Here is a 19,882-nt window from a genome sequence, read left to right on the forward strand (position 1 = left end):
TCAAGCTTATCTAAGGCGCTAAGTCTGAAGCTAACAAGATGATAATTACAGTAACATCCTCACGGCTGACAATCATCGTTACCTGGGAGATTTTGTGGCACAGCTGATTAAATTTTACTAGAGCAGCACAGGCCTGTATGTATAGCCACGGTGCCAGAACATTCATTTTACAGTTGTTTCTCCCGACAACTCATACTCTGATAAAGCAGGTGTGTCGTAACTCATGCAATGCCCCGGGCAGAAATAATATGTCTCAGTCCTGGAAACGGAGAAAATAGTACACTCCTTACATTTAACATGAGCTGCTAAGCAAAAACTATGAGGCAATTTTTCATGAGATATTCTACGGGAGTGTGAATAACACTGTAATTACATTTCATATAAGTAAAACATGAGGGAGTTTCATAGATGAAGTCCTGAGGAAAATACTTTTTGGTATGAATTCACTCCACACCAACAAATGCCAAAAAAACAAACCATAACTCCTCTCAAAAATGTACTTGGGTGAATTTAAAAGGATGAGCTACATCAGTCAAAGGAGCTCTGATTGGAATGCGATGTGCATAGTGAATCTAATCGCGTTTGAGTACTTTGATTTCCTCCATTAGGCTGCCTGTAGAGCATGCAGAGAATGTGAAGAGGTGCTGTTACACTGCTTGAGTGGGGCACACTACAGTCGTTCTCTGCAGCACGACCAGCGGCGAAAACATAGAAGGGAGAAAGATCAACAGATAGAGAGAGACGGGAGGGATTCAGAGGGAGATGTGGGACTTGGGAGGCAGAAAGGGGAGGCTGTAGAAAATACAGGCACAAAAGAGGATGATGACAGAAACATTCAGAAACAATGGGGCCAAACTAAGGAGCAAGAGGACAGTTTCTGTCTTCCAATGGATAGGAGGAGAGGCTGGTAGACCCCAGGCGACAACACCTCCATATCTGTTGCCTACATTGGATAATGGCTCTGGCTGATAGCAACCTCCAGCCAACCCCCAATACACACACACACATGCACACACACGACCACTACTATCACAGTGTGGATGAAAGGCTTCAGCACATTTGAGCTGAAGGGAAATCGCCTTTGAGGCTGGCTGCTACCTGTGGAGAATTAGGCTCTATTGACCAGAGGAGATGACTCTGTGTGCTCCCTCCTGTTGTAGCCAAGAGAATTACACACACACACACACACACACACACACACACACACACACACACACACACACACACACACACACACACACGCACACACGCGCGTGCTGGTGGCATCATGGTGTACACAGCTGACTGTCTGTTTTGACACCGCTGAAGGCAGGGTTGGCTGGGTGGCTTCACCTCTCTTGTTTCCTCGCCTTTAACTTAACACAGTTAAAAGTCTCGGCTGACAGGACAACAAATCACAAAGGTGAACGTTATATCCCCCCCACGTATATGTACAATCCTTTTGCAAATTTATGAGTTAATTTGAGTGGTTTCTGTGGCAATGAATGTGGGTCAACATAAGGCATAAATCATTATTACTGCTTCTTTTAAACATCTGGGTTAAAGTTGCTTGGCAAGTGTCCAGATGACTCCCAAGAAACTGTGGGCCCCTTTAAAGGTTTCTCATTCCCTAAGATAAGATCTCAGTCTCCATGGGTGGGTGGAGGAGAATCCAGACTGGAATAAAAATGAATCTTCCTTTGGGAGTATGGCTTAAAATAAATGGCTGACAACTACGGCCAATAAATCAAAGACGGGTCTACTGTAATGTAAAAACATTTCTACAAGCACGTCAACGAACAACTGAATCTCGTCTACACTCTCATCAACACACCGGCTTGTCATGGCTCATTGATACTTTATTGTTCCTGTACGAGTAGCAAAACTGGACAGACAATTCATGTTAAACTGATATATTATGGGACTAAAACTAATGGGTTTGGCTTGCTTTTGAAAAAAAAAGACTTTCCTGGCTGAAGATGCTTGAATTGCATGAAATAGGCAAAAACAAAAAGAAGAAAGGAGCTATGCTGGCATTGCTAAAAATACCTGCTCTGGCTCCATATTGTCACCAATTACAGCTGTGTTTTAAAGGGCTTCATTAATGGTAAGTATTATGAGAACACATTATATGAAAAGGGCTAAAATAATCCTGTTGGGGGTTTTCATGTCATGTTTATGATGCAAAGTAATCCTCTTTCGTGTGTGAAAAAGAGGCTAATGTGAACGTAGGCTGTACTTGCCTGTGTTATTTATGTGTAAACAATGCAGCCTGTCTGACCACCGCTGTCTCGTGTGCGTGGCATGTCAGCCCATAATCCTACCAGCAACACAATAATCGTATTACCTTTATGCCATAGCTTGGTTTAATTTAATCCAATGAAAGCTGGGCCGAATTAACCCAAAGTATTCAAATGGCCACTCCTCTCAGGTAGTGACTTCCTCACAGAGATGCCTATGTGGAAAGGTTTATAATAAGTGAGTATCGATCCGTCGGTAATGCCTCAGCAGCCTCTTCCATACTTTTTTTGATTCATAAAGTTAACCAAACGTTTCTGTTTTCTACCGTGGTGATCCACATCGTACGCTGCCATCGTACGCTGCCATCCCTGTTCAATATCTTTTGGTAGTCAAAAGAAGCAGATTTCATATTTGGGAACCAGAGCAGGCTCCTTGATTATTACTTCTCTTCTGCACTCAGCCCAAGGGGAAGCTTCAATTAGCTGTCACAGAGTGTGTGAATGCACGAACTGATATTCTCCAAAGCACTGCCGAAAGACAGGTATTCATAACCTCTTTCTTTGATATATCGCCCACACGATGTTGCACTTCCCAGTCGTTCTGTTATTACCACTGGGGGTATAGGTCTAGGATTGATGATGCACTTCGAGACAGGAATCAAGGAGAGGACCGTGGCTTTGTCGAGTACTGTTGGGGCATATGGATACATAACAGTAAGAACTTAGGAGCACACGCACACACAACAGTCCCACTCACATGGAGCTGAGATGAGACTTTACCAGGATTGAGTATTCATGTCAGGGTGACAAATGGAAAGTGACAGAGTGTGTGTCTGTTATATTATGTTTAATGGCTTCACTTTCAGTAGACACTGCACGGTTGTTCATCAGGATAATGTTTCACACACATTATCAGGTGCTGTTTATCTTGTGACGGAGAAGGTAATGGTAAGGGAACACACATTTGGGATTTGTTTCAGATAATTTGCCGCATAAAAAGTTAAAAGAATGACTTGATCTCCCTCATGCCCCCCCTCTCCCCTACTCTATTGTGGAATAATCTCTTGATGATGAGAGTCAAGGCTTCTTAGGAGATTTATTTCCTTGTTCACATCTTCGTCGAGAGAATCGCTTTTTGCTCAGGTAAAAGACGTGAGCCTTTTGTACACTCAAACGTGGGTCCCTTAGTGGTAATCGCACCCTAATGGAGGAGAAAAAGCAAAAGTTAACGAGCTAATGGACCTGAGACAATTCAAAGTCTGTCTCTGCCTTCGAAAGGTGGACCTGGAGAATCAAGTGAAGAGAAGATAAATTAATAACCAATCCACTTTCAGCTCCTTCGACACAGAGCACAGGTTAATGGAAATAAGGTGTTGAACCGTTACTGCCGCGGAAACGCCTCGGTTTCAGACATACATCTAACTCAGAACCCTAAGGATGTGCTCTTGCATAGAGGTTTACATGGAAATGGAGCTATTCTTCAGTAAGAAGTAGGGATGATTTATAACACGTTTGTGATACATTTCGATATCTACCAATAATAACAATAACACACAAAGGAAATTGGATTACACGTCTTTCAACGCTGCGTTTGCAGCTGCGGACGGGAACATGGCGTGTGATTGCCTGCGTATCAGCAGTAAATATGAGGAAAGCTGAGAGAAAATTCACACGATTTCCCATGAGTCATGTGCTTGTGAAGTGTATTCAGTATACATTGATGTCTAAGGGAACAGAACCAAATAGCTGGATTATGTTATTTACCACTGTCTCCAATATTTCCCTCTGCCACAGTACAAATGCATTGTTTCATGCGGACAGAGGCAGCCAGCACACTTCACTCACTCCAACGGGACCACAAACATAGGCGTAAACACATCTAAGCACTCATATACAACTCCATGCACAAAAGGACACAGAAGAACAGGAAACATAAACAGCAGCTCGCCAGACTACTGCTGCTTATTTTGTTCCTCTCCTTGCAGCGTTCTGTACTTATACGTGCCTCAAATTTCGAGCGTTAACTCTAAGTGTGCCAGGCAGACTGATATGGGATGCCGTGCACACGAGAGGGTGGTCCCTCGCTTTTTGGCACAGAGTTCTGAGGAGTTGTACTGTATGCACACATAAACACACAGAAAAACACATTCGCACTGATTAGAGGAACAGAGACCGTTAGATACATAGTGATCGGGCTGTGTGAAATAAATCTCTTCAAAGACGAGTGTCAGGCAGTGATGAGGGACTATTGTGAAGTCTGAGTAATAATTCTTTTTAATACGCCTTGTTTCACAGTCTGAGTGTAATAAAACAAGAGCCTGTGGGTCCCCATGGCTATAAGACGCAGCGTAACCACAACCACCCCCCCTCCTCTCTTTTTCTATGTAAAACAACTCATTGTATCTTTCTAAATTGCAGTCTGAGGTTTGCTGTGCCACACGTGCTTGTTCATCGTCAGTGCTAGTAATAGTAGTAGATATCAGCTGGCCACATTGTGTACAGGGGTAAAACTAAAGCAGCGGAGACATTTCAACAACGGCGATATCTCGCAGTTTGGGATTATGAGAAAATAAGAAAAACATTATATGTTGAGGTGTTTTGGGGGATATGGGGGAAATGGCTTTCCTTATCTGATTAGAGCAAATGGCTGCAGTATCTTACACTGCAACAGCAAAGATCATGATCAGATTTCAGAAGAAATCTGACCTCGTGTGATGAATAGACTTCATTGGCAAAAAACACTCAACGGTTAGGTTTTATGCCACAGTTTGTTATCAGAAAGACTGAGACAGCAAATCCTCTATGGCAGATTCTTTGATCAACACAGATAGATTTGCTCTTGTATTTTAACCAAGAGTTGGAACAGTGTCGTGACGGAGACAGAATAACTAAATGTGCGTTCAATATTTATATGCAAGGAATAATGAATGGCAGCTGGGACAAAGGGCCATCTCACAACCCTATAAAGTCCTACCAGAGTAAAATTCCCTCCCATTTTACACAATATACTGCTCAGAATATCTATGAGCCAAGCACAGATTCTTAGATTTATGGACATTTAAGATAATATAATAATGAAATTATATAATAATGAAATTATAAATAATGAAGCTAAATGAATTTAACCTGGCTTAACCATGTTGCCGATAAGTCTTAGGAGGGGTCATATATTTACATGCATCCTAAAATATAGCCACCTATGATGCTTGATTACATTCCATCTCGTCGACCATGGGCACTTATTGTTATTCTTATATAAATGATTGTGATCCTGACAGGAAATAAGGTCAATAAGCAACAGCTTACACTAAGAGAGGTAGTTGGAGCAATCCCACTTGAAATATATGTAGTTTCACTAAGAGGAGAGTCGTGATGTTTTCTAAAAAAAGGTTATATAAAACAGTTCCATCATTCAAAACGTCATTTCTGGAGGTCATCTGTGGCCTGTTGTGTTTGTAGCTTTCCAGGATGCTGAGCTCAGGATTTAATTAAATCCAATCATTTAGTGTACAAATCTTCTGAATAGGTTTAAGCAGTTTGGCCAAGGCTTTAGCCTGAATTTAGGAGAGAGGTCAAACATGTCCATAATTGTTGAGACATACCTAGAATGAATCGCAAATGTCTAGATAGGAGGTACTGTCACTCATGGGAGAGAAAAACTGAATCTGCTGGATAGGTGATGAAGGAAGGAATGAACGTGATGGAAGTAGGCAAAGAAAGAAACCACAGCATCAAAAATAAGACAGAAGTAGGGGTAAGCAAAAACAAAAAGGATGATTTTACACATCGATAACCTCTCGTTTCAGACCGCTGTGTCCGCTTGGGCAGCTGACAGAGTGCTGGGGAGAGGGAGGATTGTTGTTCAGGAAAACAAACAAATTGGCCATTCCTAACACCTCCTGATTCTTGCCCCCGTACCACTGGTGAGCATGTTGAAGAAACAAGCACTCAGCACATCAAATGGTTGTAGCCTCTTTCACTCAATAGTTGCACCATATTGGCATAAAGAAAAAAAAAGAGACACCCATGTTAAGCTGCCAGTGTTCCCTTTTGTGATGTAAAGACACCAAGCAGAGGTGGCACACAGCTAGCCAGCGTCCTGAACTGAGCCAAGTTGTATCTCAGTGAATAGATACGGCGGTGGTGTATGTATTTTTAAACCCTTGTGTGTGGGATTAGGACAGACGTTTGTATATTTGTTTTTTCTTAAACAAACAGTGACAAATAAGAGGGGAATTTATGGAAACTCCACAAAAGATGGAAGCAGCCAAAATGGTGCCATCATTCGGTTTGCGCAGAACTGAAAGCTTACCAATTCGGCTGTTTTTTGTTTTGCTTTTTTAACTTTTTCTCGTTTGTTTTTAACTTAACTTTAATGCCAACTCTTTGGAAAATAACTATTATGACCTCTTATCACTGTACATAAAACATTTTCAGCGTGTGGTGGCGCGATTAAAAAGAAAAAGAAAAAAAAACAGTTTAAATTACTTTGATATTGGTGCCAATTTCAAGTGTTAGTTGCTGTTTGCTTTGAAAGCATCCGTAACCAATTTCTCATTTTCATCATTTCTGCTCTAAGTGTGCTGTGCAGAAGTTGACCTCTCTGTAAGTACTGCAGAAGATGGGGATGAATCTTTGTGGTGCTTATTAGAGAGATGTATATTCATCAGACTGTAAGAGGTAAGCTCTCCAGGGTAACTGCGTATGCATATGAGTCACATGCATCTGTAACCGCTGAACATTTTTGCATTGAAAAGCACTTTTGTCCCACTTTAACTATGGGAGCATTTGACCACATGCAGCGTTTTGTGAGATAATTGGCAAGTCACATCAGACAACTGCCGCTTTAATTCCTAAAAAAAAGAGGTCATTGCCTTTGTTCTAATAACCACTTCACATATGTATTCATGTACTCTCTAGCCTATATATGGCTGAATAATGAATTTAAAATCTCATCTAAAAGTTCCATTTTAAATGCATTTCAATTGTAATCATCTCAGTTACAAGATGTGACAAAGGAATAAGTCATTTTATAAGCTCCAATATGCCAGAAGGAAAACATGTACAAATCCATGGCTAAATGAGTGGATTATGGGCTGGTTGGTCAAAGCCAAGAGAAGGACTTACTGACCCATTTAATGTCCACTTCCACAGGAGCTGCGTGTTGGATGTGACCCCATCCACTCCCACATAATCCTACAAGAGATGATCTTGTCTCGACACGAGGAACGTTATTGGAGTTGACAAGAACCCAACTGTCTGTCGCACATGCTTTTAATATCTCTCTGATGCTATGCATTCTATGACGAAGCAAATCCAGTGACTGAGCTGTTTGTGAAGTCGAGAAATACGGCGGAAGACGAAGTAAGAATTGGAGTATACATTAGCAAATGCATAGAGCATGAATGTCTCTCCCAACAACTGTGCCACAGACTCGTCCTCTGTGTGAGCTTGGGAATTCCCTTGAAGAAAAATATGGAGATAAAAGATTGAAAAGCTGTGGATTTTTTTCTTCTCCAGAGACAAACATAATTAACATAGTTCTTGCATCTCCATGACATGTATCCCTTCTTTTCCGAAATAAAGACCAAAAGCTTTCAAGTATATTGTTTTTTGGATTGTTTTTGTGACTGTTGACTGTGGAGCTTTTTCTTTCTACAACTATATATCTCTGTAGATTACTGGTAATAGCTATTTAAAATCTTGTGCACTCTGGTTGCAAAGAGTTGTTGGTGTTGTGAGTACTTTTCATCTTGCTGGATATTGTTTGTACTTTCAAATAATGTATAGGTTCTCATATTTTATTTTCACATTTTCAGGTATCAATATTTAAAATGGAGATGAATAAAGGGTCTGCCGGTCTGGCTCTGTTGTAAACGTAGTGCTTTTGAATTTGCATGTGAGCTAAGCTTCCGTTTGTGCTTGAGATGATTTGAGTTTGAGTAACACTGAAATGCTCTTTTCATTCTTTGTTTTTTTTTTTCTTTTCTTGTAATGCTCAGAATGCATTCAAGTTTTACCACAAAAGCATTCAATAGCTTATTTCAGTGCCTGGTGAAGCAGGCAAAGAAACGGGCATCAAGACATCAAAGAGACGACGTCCTGTGACAGCTAGAAAAAAGTGCCATCATTTAAGTGTCAACATCACCCATGTGGGAGGACAAGTTTATTGACATCTTGATGATCAACCTGGACCATTTTCCCTTGCTCTCATCGACTTCAACTCAACATACATTAGTCAGCAGCAGGGCCTGACTCAAGTCTCATTTGTCAAGAACAGAGAACAGATTCCTTGTTGGTGTTAAAATAAAAATGTGTGCCTCAAGAAACAAATACAGTACGTCTTGCAGAGTATGTTTCCAAACATACTCAACAGGAAGGGAAGTGAGTTCTTTTGGATGCCTTGGAGGTTTTACTGTGTGGTTTGACTATTTTCAATGCACTCAGACATAATGCACAGAAAAATCTGGACTGCAATGTTTTTTCATGGCAGATTCTTTAAAAGCATCTGTCGGTGATCTGTGTCCATTCAGCAGTGAACAAATCAATTAAGCATACAGCCTATTTGCACACAGATGATTCCATATCTGCTAAAAACAGAGGCTGATGTTTGACTGTGTGATACTCCATTTGCAGTTTATGGAATCAAAATATGATGATCCCTTTTACAGCTGCTGTTTATGCACATCAGCCAAGAAAATTGGTGTACTGTGTGTATTGTAGTACATTTTTTTGGATGCAGTTATCATAATAAATTAATTTTGCTGGTCATTTATTTGAAACTTTTCAAATTTGTGAATATGTATTTGTAAAATTCAAATACCTAATCTCTAGCATTCCCTGGTATCTCTCACACCTGTTTTGAAGGAACATCCAACACTCAGAGGGTAAATAATTATGTTCATGAGGCTTGCACTTAACCCTATGTATTTTAATCCTGCTTTGCAGCCTGGTCTTTGTCAGAATAAGGCTTGTCTTATCATGTCTAGACTGATGCAGTTCCACTGGCTGAACCCAATTTAGCAGCCCTAGCCCTTGTATCACCAATACCAAGGTGGACGACTGAAAAAGATTCATAAATACTGAGCTCTTGGATAATCTGTGGAAAAGTTGCTTGACCTTTGTGGCTCATCCCTGACTGTGATGAGTGTTACCAGGACATAGGACTGTTGGTGAGGAGGGGATTAAGATAATTACTGTTATTATATTCTCAGTGCAAGGGCTATCTCAAGCCAAGGCTAGCCTCTGCTCCGCTCTTGAGAGTTAAATTAAAAACAAAAGCAGCTGATGTGACCCTGGATGATTGATCCTTCTCCTATGTGTATACCCTTTTTTCTTTGGTGGAACCTTGAATCCTTATATGTTGCATTCAGAGTGTGAAATGTTTTTCTTCTTTTTCCAATCGTTGATGGACGATTGGAGTTTGAACTTCACTTGGGGAATGATCTAACCTTGCCCTAGGTCAGACTTTGCACCTGTCCAGGCATGTATGTTTTCAGAAGTAAGAGTCAGTGTATATCTCGCTCTCCCTCTCCCTCACTGTATAACTCTGTTTTTCCTCGTCTCACTGGCTCTGGAAAAAAGAAAATGTGAGCAATGGGCCTTGCAGCTTCAGAACCAGGGATTGAAGGGAAGCAGGGATAGTAAACCACTTCAAATCCCATAGTTACTGATCCCTTATGTTGTGGTAACCGGCTTTAGGGTGTTGTTTGCTACAGAAACCTGTTCATTTCAGCCTCCAAGATGCTTTTCTACAGTCCAAAGCTTCCCATAACATATTTGGCCCATATGAGATTTCAAATAAAAAAAATCAGTCAGCAGTTACTCCTGACACATAGATGGAAAATACTAAGTGAACATCACAGTGCAATCGTCAGGAACTACAGTCACCATCTCTGCAAGAAAGTTTAACATTGTTGTCTGTAGAAGAAATGCATGTGCAATCTTACCACGTGCTGGATCAGGTGGACCAAACTCCAGGTTGTATCTCAGGACATAAAAGTTATTCCATACATAAAGCTGGTTATCTCGGGGATTATAATCCACAGCTGCAATGTACTGGTACTGGTTGGGAAAGTGGATATCAACGTATTCCCCATGGTTTTGTTTGGTATTGTAAATGTAATCTATCAGGCTCTTGCTGACCTCGCTTTCATTGTCTTCATAAGTGGAGCGGACCACATACAGTACTCCACAAACCATGAAGGCATTGGAGGCTGAGCGCTTGTCATAGGCCGTTTCCCAGGTGGCCTCAAATCGTAGGGTGTAAGGGTTCAACTGGCTGATTACCATCATGCCGTTGTTCTGCTCTGTGGCGTAGATCACCCACAACCCGTTCTCATCCACTGCCAGGTCAATGTCTGTTTTACCTCCCCACTTGTAAGGGGACGTGTCATGGTAGTTGGCGCTATTGATGATCGCTTCGCCGCTTTTTATTCGAGTTCGCAGGTCAAACTTCACAATGTTGCGCGTACGCTCCTTGTTGAAAAATACAGCACCGTCGTAGACCACAAATCCAGTCCCATCCACCCGGTGAGGCAACTTGTAAGTGATGGTTTGCCGGGCGTTTTGGAAGTCATCCAGGGAGGAGTACTCAATCAGAGTGTCTGTCCTATAAGGAGTCCAAGGCATGAAGTAGATTTTGTCGCCAGCTTGAAGTGGGTCTTTGCACCAGGCTCCAGCTTGTTGCTCCGCTTCAAATAGAAAGGAAGGTTCACCGACAGCTTTCAGAGTCCCCGGACAAAGAAAAACTAGTAATGGGAAAAGAGTAGAATGAGAAACAGACAAAGGTTAATATGTGAAACATAAAACTGTGAAATGTATTACCGATGTAATCCCTAGCGTCTTCATTTTGTTTTACAGGTTGTCCAATAAAAGTGAGAACAAACACATATCAAAGAGTGGCCGAAACACAGCTAACAGCTATAGCCAATATTCACAAGCAATATAAGGATTTTGGTTTTGTGCATAGAAAGAAAATAAGAAATAGAGAAGTTATTAAGCATTCTGTATAAATATATAAACTAGTCTGAAAAGAAAAGAAGATTGGCCTCATAGACATTAACAGTTGAGAAAAAAAACAAAGAAGAGGAAACGGAAAAAATTAAATTAAATAATTGAATAAATACTTAAAAAAACTTAATGAAACAATTGGTCCTGTAAACAAAAAAAATGCAGCCAACTAAAGTAACTTGGCAACAGACAGAAGAGATTATGAGAGAGGAGGAGTCAGCAGAGTCTGCAAAATGTGTATTCTTAGATGTGTTTCAGTTACACCACCTTGTCTACGCTATATACCTGAGAGGTTTGTCACTACAAAGTGGTGCAAATGTTACAACCATTCAAATTTAGGAATACTTTCAGTGAGGTTCTCTTGAGGTGTTTTTGGTTGTTGGTCTGAGGTATAAGAGGTATAGGAATCAACAGAGAAAAGAGAAGCAAGTGATCAGATGAGAATAATGGGGGAGAGAGTGAGGAAAGGGGGCTGACAGAAGAAAAGACAGTAGAAAGCAATAGCTTGAAAAGAGGGCCAAGAAACATTGTTACCATGGCATGCTATGGGGAAGGGTTTGGAAGCCAAGCAATATGAGATTCTGCTGAGTAGCAAAAGCACCCAGGAAGAATGAGAAGAGGATGTCCCTATGGACCGCAGCCAATACACCCCCATTTAGATCTTTCGGCTGCTTGTGGTGTCTTTTTTATGGCCAGCCTTACTTTCCTTGTAGATCTACACTGGCTGTTAATGTTAGATTAGGGGTGTTCTGAAAGAGACGTCTGCAATGTGTTTGTAGAGGCCACCATGGGAAAATAGGTAATTTACAACCAGATGCCACAAAACAAGGAGCTAGGGTTTGGATCGTGTCTGTTATTTACCTTTTTGCTCCACTTCTATTTTAAGCGTTGGAAGAGAGAATGAAAGGGGTGCAAGGGAAAAAAAGAGATTAATATGAATTAACTGTCATCGCTATGATCACATATGCAGCATCATGTTATGAAACATGGAAAAAGACGGGTACACCTATTAAAGCAGGAAAGTTGTGAGAAAGATGCACAGCCATTGAAGTCCTGTAGTAGAAATGGGGTTAGATTAGCACATGAAAAATGCTCAGAGCACAACCAAGATCATGACAAATTGTCCCTATTGATTTAAAATGCTGTGGTGGATGGATTTCTTTTTCCACTTACTGCAGTGTCTGAGTATATACTATCACCGATGGCAACTCAGGTTTGGTTCAGTGTCTGATGTCCATAATTAAATGGCATTTAACTTTTGCTTATAAAACCATCTCGGTGATCCTTTTTGTAGGATAAAATATATACTGAAAAAAATGACTAGGTTAAGGTTAAGATGGAATTTATTTGTTACCGATGAGTGCTTTATATGAATGTTATGAGCTAAAATTGTCAAGCAGAAGTAAAACAACACTTTAGTCTTTATAATCCACCCACCATTAACACATTTTTTTAAAGGCCAAAGACAGTTGGCATATCAAAGGAAAAACCAGAATATGTGAAAAAACAAAGCAAATGGAGAGTCTCTCACGCAGGTGGACCGCACAGTAGCCGGTAATCTCATCTGACTCTGATTTTGTATGAGATGGTGTGAGTAAAAGAAATTGAGAACATTTAGTTTTTAAGGAGAAATGGGAACAGTTACAACTGCTCAGTTTCCTGGAGTATCAAATAAGAACCCTGACTCTAAAATAATCTGCATTTAGGTCTATGAGAAAAACATCAATAAAAAGTGTTGACAACACGCGTATAATGTCAGAGTTTATAACTGTGCATTAGGGAGATATGTAAGGACAAACAGAAGAGATGATCTTCCTCAGGTTACAGAGAATGTCACAGAAGAACTTAATTGGACTGTGTCAGCAAGAGCAGTCCATATTACAGCAGGACGGTAGCGCTTTACCTCCTCGCTGCAAACATAAATGTATTGGGAAAGTGTTCTATTACCTATTAGACAATTAAATATTCCCATCTTTGATAGTCTACACCAGAAATACTAGTCGCTTAAATCAGATATCAATATTTGTTTAACGTACATGAGCAGTTACTGTTTGCTGTAAAATCTGTAACCATAAAATTAATCTAATGTATTCTGATAGTATTTTTAATTTAGACCATTAAAATAAGGTTGAATGTGGCTTTATGCTTTACTTGAGTAGTCAATACCACATAGAGACAGACATTTGGATGTTTAACTGCAAAGAGCAAGGCTGCTTATACTTGCACTGCTTCCTTAAGCCACACTTGGCAAACCAATCTCACCACATTTGCCCGCAGACACTGTGATCCCTTAATCTTATCGATTAAATTGTGCTCAATTTTGATAGAGTGTGTTCTCCCTTTAAGATAAGTAGACAAGTCTTTTTTTTTCTTGTTTAATAGACTCCAAGAACATTCGTGAAACTAGTATTTCCTTCTTCAGTGGTGAAAAAAAAGCCATCAGGCATGGTTTACAGATGTGTGTGTATATATAAATACACATGCTAACAGAAACTAATTTATAATAATATATTATATATATATATATATATATATATATATATATATATATATATATATACACATATACATACACACACTGTACATACAACATGGTACAAATACTTTATTACTAGTAAACGTCCCACAATCACACTGTTTCATAAGATAAATTAAGTACAGTATACAGTAAAATAAGCTCAACAACATAACTGTACGTAAGGCACTAAATGTACTGCAGAAAAATGTCTCAAGTATTAATACTGTAGTAGTGTAATACTGTAATATTTATTATCAAACTGTAATATTTAAATAATGTCATTAGGCAAGTGAAAAGGAGTATTTGACTGTTGTCATAATTTGGCTGGAGTCTAATTATAACAGGTAGCCATTAAAGATTATTTTAATTAATCTGATGATTATTTTCTGAAATAACCCACTGATTGTTTGGTTTGTAAAAATTGAGAAAACACTCTTGGAGCTTAAAAGTTGCCCCATTAAAATACTTGCTTTGACAACTCAAAAACTCAAAACCTCTCAATTATCTGCCAACCTTCTGATTATTGGACAACACGCTCTACTGCCCGAGCCACAGACCTCCCACTCTCCAGTGTCTAAACTATTGGTGGCATTCAGATCTCAATGCACACTGAAACACAAATTGGACAATTTGTGACAGTTTGGGCTGTCATAGTCAATGATTTTTTCTCATAGAACTAAATGTCATTCAATTGCAACTGTTCATTTATTTTCCTATTATACTATAACCATGCTAATAATGCCAAGCTTCATCATAAAATCATGATAATGATTATCTTGGATGACTGGGATTGCAGGATTGATTGTTATTAATTGTTAGAGTTCCACAGACCTCAAACATTGGAGTAATACATTAAAGCTACACATCACAGTTATTGTTGGTTTTTCCTTTAGCTTGCCATCCCTCTTATTTATTTGCCATACATTTCAACACAAAACATTTGTCATAACATCTAAAGATTATAACTAGTGAAGATGAAAATGTTTTATATGATGAAACCATCTACAAATATACAAGTAGAAGGTACTAAGTAATTGTTGCAATTAGTTTGGTGAAAGTGGATGAATACAGCTTTTGTTCACACAACTGAAACATAAATGTCAATTCCATATAACTCTAAAACTTGAGTAATTTGTTGAGTAGCTCCCACTGGTTTCCTATAAAAATATGCTCAAAAGGCATGCAAAATGCAGCTGTTAAAAACTGGATAACCGCGACCACGATGACCTGAAATGTCCATGAACATATCACTTGATTTTAAAGGTAACTTTAAAAAAGCAGTTCACTTTAATAACTGGTCCGTTTGCTGTTGGATCAATACATTATTGAGTGAAGGTGGGGGTGCCATCGCAAAAAAACTAATGTTTTTTTGCAACAGCGAAAGGGAGGGAAATCAAATCACATTTAAAAAAACAACTACAACAAAACAAAAAACAAACAAAAAAACATTAGCAGGCATGGTGCGGAAGTTATTCCAAAGGAAATGTGCATCATATAATTTTAACTATCATAAAGCATATTTAATGTAATAAAATGTCTATGGTGATATGGATTTATTAATGGTATTCAATATCATTCAATGTAAGATTAATTACTTGAATGATGCAGTAACTGATTACCAGGACACATGCAAGTATCAAGTACTCTAGACCGCCACTCCTATAGAGAGCTGAGTCTTTCTTCAATTTCTGTCTTCACAATCCCCAACCTCGATGAAAGAGACCTGCAAATTTATCAATGTGAACATTGTGGAGCAGATTGCACCGTGGAGTAATATGACTTTCTTCTGCTCAGATTTGCACATTTCCATATCCGAATTTGTTTCTGTCAAAATTAAGTTCAGTTTGAAAAGTGGCAGAAAAGTGTTTGTCACTAGATATTGCTGAAGATCCACAAATGAATTCAGTTGATTCTGTAGAGGAAATTAAAGTGTGTTGCACCTAACTGAAAAGATCATACATGGATAGGAAACAAACAAATTAACAACTGTTCTCAGAAGCTCCCTCAACAACACAAAACTTAGGCAGACAGAGAGACATGATGTGAGAGAAATCTGGAAAGAAAATGAGAACATGAAGGAAGGCCTGACGGCGTTAGTGGAAATGTAAAAATAGAAATAGCAATCAGTGTGATCAGAAATCGGTCAGTGAATGAGGAGAGTGAGTCAGATACCCTGGGAGGTTTCCTGCAGATTGCACAGAGGAAGGGAAGACAGTTTTTATTCAGCAACATTAGAACAAACATGAAACACATCCCAAACCCCTTAAACCCAAAAACATTTAACTTTCTCCAACAGATGTTACGGTTTTACATATACAATTGTGATGAGCATTCAAAATTACTTTTTTTTTTTTTTTATTTATAGCTCGATCTTGATAGGAATACATTTTTCTTATCCACTGCTGGCTGAGCTGAGTGCTTGAGCATTTAATCAAAATCACAGCTTTACATAAAATGACATAAAACAGAACACGTGGGAGGGGGAGAATGAACATAAACACCAAAGGTGAACAAAGAGTAATGCTGTCCTTCATATTCCTAACCTGATCATCACTGTCACAGAGAGCTACGGCATTATCAGGCGACGACAAAGAAAATATTAGCATTGAGGATTGTTTATGCCCACGGGCATGAGGCAGATTTGACAACTTTTTTTTTTTCTTTTCTTTTATGTTATTTGAAAATAGCTTGCTGAGCACTGTCTTAATAAGGAAACATCTTGGCTTTTATGTTGCTTTATTGAAGCAATTACTGGGGCCAATACAGAGTATGAGTCAGTGCCAAGTGAAGGCAAAAATTTACATCCTTGGCTGGAGTTCGAAGATAATGTTGTTAATGAGCGCAGTTTATGACAAGAACCAAATAATAAAGCCAAACCGATGAAAGTGGTGGAAATGTAGGCAATTTGTTGCAAGGGCCACTTGCACTGAAGTCAAAATCCAAAATTGCTTTGCCATAACAGCTTAGACAATAGAAAGAATGAATAAATTAATTAATCAAAGAACGAAAACATTAAACTGCTGGTCAGATATCTTGGGGACAGAGATTTTGAGGAGTGGTAGTTATTGGTCAAAATGAGGACACTGTCTGTGTTCCCCATGTTGATCAGCTTAATGAAGATTTAATACGTTCTCTTGCACAACATCCTCTCAAGTCGTGTGTCCCAGCAAATCCTGGGGATCCTAAGCCTCTGGGCCACTGAAATGTTTTTAATCACAAATCTTAGTGTTTGGCAAATGATCTGTTCCATCTGAAAAGTAGAAAACTGTAGTAGAGAGATTTGCCATCCCATCTGAAAGCTGTAGCAAGAATTTTCTCTAGTGTGGAAAAGTTAATCTTCTCTTATGATTGCTTCTGTCTGCATTAGTCTGACTCTACAAAATGATGTGCAGCATATTGATTATACAGTATTTGGGGGAGAGGAGACAGAGGACTGGTAAGAGGAAAGCAACAAAACAGGGAAGTTGCCTATGAACCAAAAACTATCACAGTTTACAGAGGGGCTTGAGTAGGAGAGTCTGGACTGGGCTTGTGGACTGAATAAGACGAGGAGAATACTAAACACTTACCAGGACAGTTGTGATAGGATACATTCTGTGTTCTTGGTCCTATTCTGGTTGGGCATGGACCTTGAGAAGCAAAAAGATGGGGCTACAGACATGTTTGAAACTGCTTTGAGTGAAATGAGGACCTGACTCTGTTTTCTCTTTTATTTCTTAAAAAGACTTTGTGAGGACAAACTCCTTACGAGCAAATTTTAATTTCCAAAACCCTATAGTGGTCTCCACTGTTTCCTCCGCTGTGCAATACTGAAGTAAAATACAAACAGTGGTGGGACATAAGTGCACCTTTTAGGCTAATCCTTCTATTAAGGTTGGGGATTACACAGCAAAACAAGTGATCAATGCTTCACTTGACAATAATAAAAGAGGGAGAGAAAAAACCAGAAAGCAGAAGCACAAGCTGTTAGGAGTTTAAGGTGTGGGCTGCAGGATTTGTCTTTGCTCACTAGTTTGGACTCAAATGGCCATTATTGCTGCTTCCATGTTTAATTAGGGGTCCTCAAAGCCTCAGAGAGGTTAACCTTTAAGTTGTAATGAGTTTCACCATCTAATGATGTTCAGAGCAATCTGATTCAACACCAAGGGGAAGAGCTTAGTGATGAATGGTGGTAATGAGCAACGTAGAACAGAGGTGTTGTGTAGAAAATTCTGTAGAATAAAAGCACATTGTTTATGTTTGCCCTTAATTTTCTCTTTTCACCCTCTGCACAATGAAACACATCAAAAGACATGGCAGCACAAAACAGTCATACCATACTATCATGCCATCTCGCCAACTAATTATTTTAGTTCCACGTGATTAGTGGTGGAACTAGTGATTCTGGCACGTCATCTAAATCTTTGCCATTAATCACTATGTAAAAATTACAAAAGGTCAAAAACTACAGATGAACATGACAGCTTAAACGACAAAGGGGAATTCTTAATACAAAGGGCAACCTAAAGATTATTTGAGTTCTCAATGGCAATGAATATTTTAGCAAGGAAGATACAAAATGTCAACACACTTTCCTTAGATGAAATATTACCTAGTTCACTTATGAGAGAAGCCATTCTGTTCCGTTACATAATGAAACATCTGCTAACATATTTCAACACCTGTTGTATAGTTGTATATTAAGCCATCATGGTGAGCCGCGCTTTCCTCTGAGAGAATTCTCCACACAAGACGAAGAAAAATTAAACTCCCGCTTGCAATCCCAGAGAGTCAGCATGACTTCGTCTGCACCTCCCTCTATTCTGCTACCTCATAACCAGGCTCGTTGATCCACTGGAAACACGGTGAGCACATCGATAATAAGGATAGCGCAGGGGAGGACCAAAGGCTTTTACAGGTCATATTTCATGGAAAGTTCACTGCTTGACATAGATTGAAGCAGAGACAGAGGAAAAAAAGAGTGCTGGAAGGTGTTGCAGACAAAGAAAGCACAATGTCTGGACGAGGCAGGGGAGATATGGGAAAGCATGTGATATAACACAGAGAATCGACAGAGAGCAAGAAGGAGGAGAGAAACTGAGAATGGAAAGGAGGGGGAAAGGAAGAAGAAGGGTTTTCAATTCATGACAGAAGGGTCATACTTACTGTAGGGCACACACTCATACTGGACCTCCAGGTACTTGTAGGTCCCTGGACAGGGGTCAGGGAAGACATCCGAACCCGTGATCACGATGCACTGGGTCCGATTGTTGCATCTAATGAGATAAAAAGTAAATAGAGAAGAAAGAGTATATTAAAAGTCCCTGCTAGACCCATTGAACAAAAAGTGAAATAATTCAATGAATAAAAGCCAGAATGCATAGTATAAGTGCAATAACAAATTTTAAACTGTTGCTCAGGTTGAGCAATATTCACATTCCTCAATTGAAGAGGAAAACACTCAGCAAAAAGAATGTTAAATTGCAGTTATCATGTGCCAAAGCTCTGCTTGAAGTAAAGTAATATCCAACTTGATTGCTTTTCACTTAATGCTTTTCTGGCGAATCTACTGCACGCATATAGTCATTTTTGTCTATGTTAGAGAGCTCCTCTCCTTTGTACTCTGCACAATTCCACATCTTTTTCAAGAGTCTGCATATTCCATCTGAATGTATTAGAGTCAGTACTGGACAGGACTATTTTACATTCTGAGTCAACTGCAGTTACACAAATTTGTGCCTCATGTTTACCTTTGTTCATGAAAGTTGCAATGCAGTCATTTCCAAATAAAATTCACATTTGTGCAACGCTATTAGAAGTATACCTGTTTTCTTTTGGTGAAATGTCAATAAGAAAAGTAATACCTGATGCATTGTGACATGCAACTGCTGAGAAATTGAAATTTACCTTTCACATTAATTTGCACTGGATACATTTGTTTTGTTTTATTTGAACATCATATGTTGTAAAATTGAAGTGTCCTAAGGTTCTGGTAGATGTGGGAGGCCACGCTTTTGCTGCACTTAAATCACAATGATAACGTCAACACCCTTAGCAAAACATCTCAGTTACCGCAGGGACTAAAATTTTATTGGCACATGGGGATTCAGATCAATAGCTCTTTTCTGCTTATTTGGTTAGGATAGTTATTGTT

The 19,882-nt window shown here is 39.3% G+C and overlaps 1 protein-coding gene across 34 annotated transcripts in view; it reads right to left on the reverse strand.

The window, feature by feature from the left end:
• The window catches only part of adgrl2a (adhesion G protein-coupled receptor L2a), a 91,928-nt gene that overhangs the window by 24,053 nt on the left and 47,993 nt on the right, over positions 1-19,882 (reverse strand). For 25 of the 34 annotated variants that reach the window (XM_061738404.1, XM_061738395.1, XM_061738402.1 and 22 more), the window contains exons 4-7: positions 18,895-19,004; positions 17,319-17,378; positions 12,093-12,107; positions 10,169-10,969 (exon numbers count right to left, since the gene is read on the reverse strand). In XM_061738404.1, coding sequence (XP_061594388.1) covers positions 10,169-10,969; positions 12,093-12,107; positions 17,319-17,378; positions 18,895-19,004 — 986 coding nt within the window. The remainder of the gene's footprint in view (positions 1-10,168; positions 10,970-12,092; positions 12,108-17,318; positions 17,379-18,894; positions 19,005-19,882) is intronic. The other 9 variants (XM_061738426.1, XM_061738427.1, XM_061738399.1 and 6 more) reach the window with 2 other exon arrangements.

The sequence above is a fragment of the Cololabis saira genome, chromosome 13, assembly GCF_033807715.1.
Source record: "Cololabis saira isolate AMF1-May2022 chromosome 13, fColSai1.1, whole genome shotgun sequence".
Taxonomy (NCBI): Eukaryota; Metazoa; Chordata; class Actinopteri; order Beloniformes; family Belonidae; genus Cololabis; species Cololabis saira.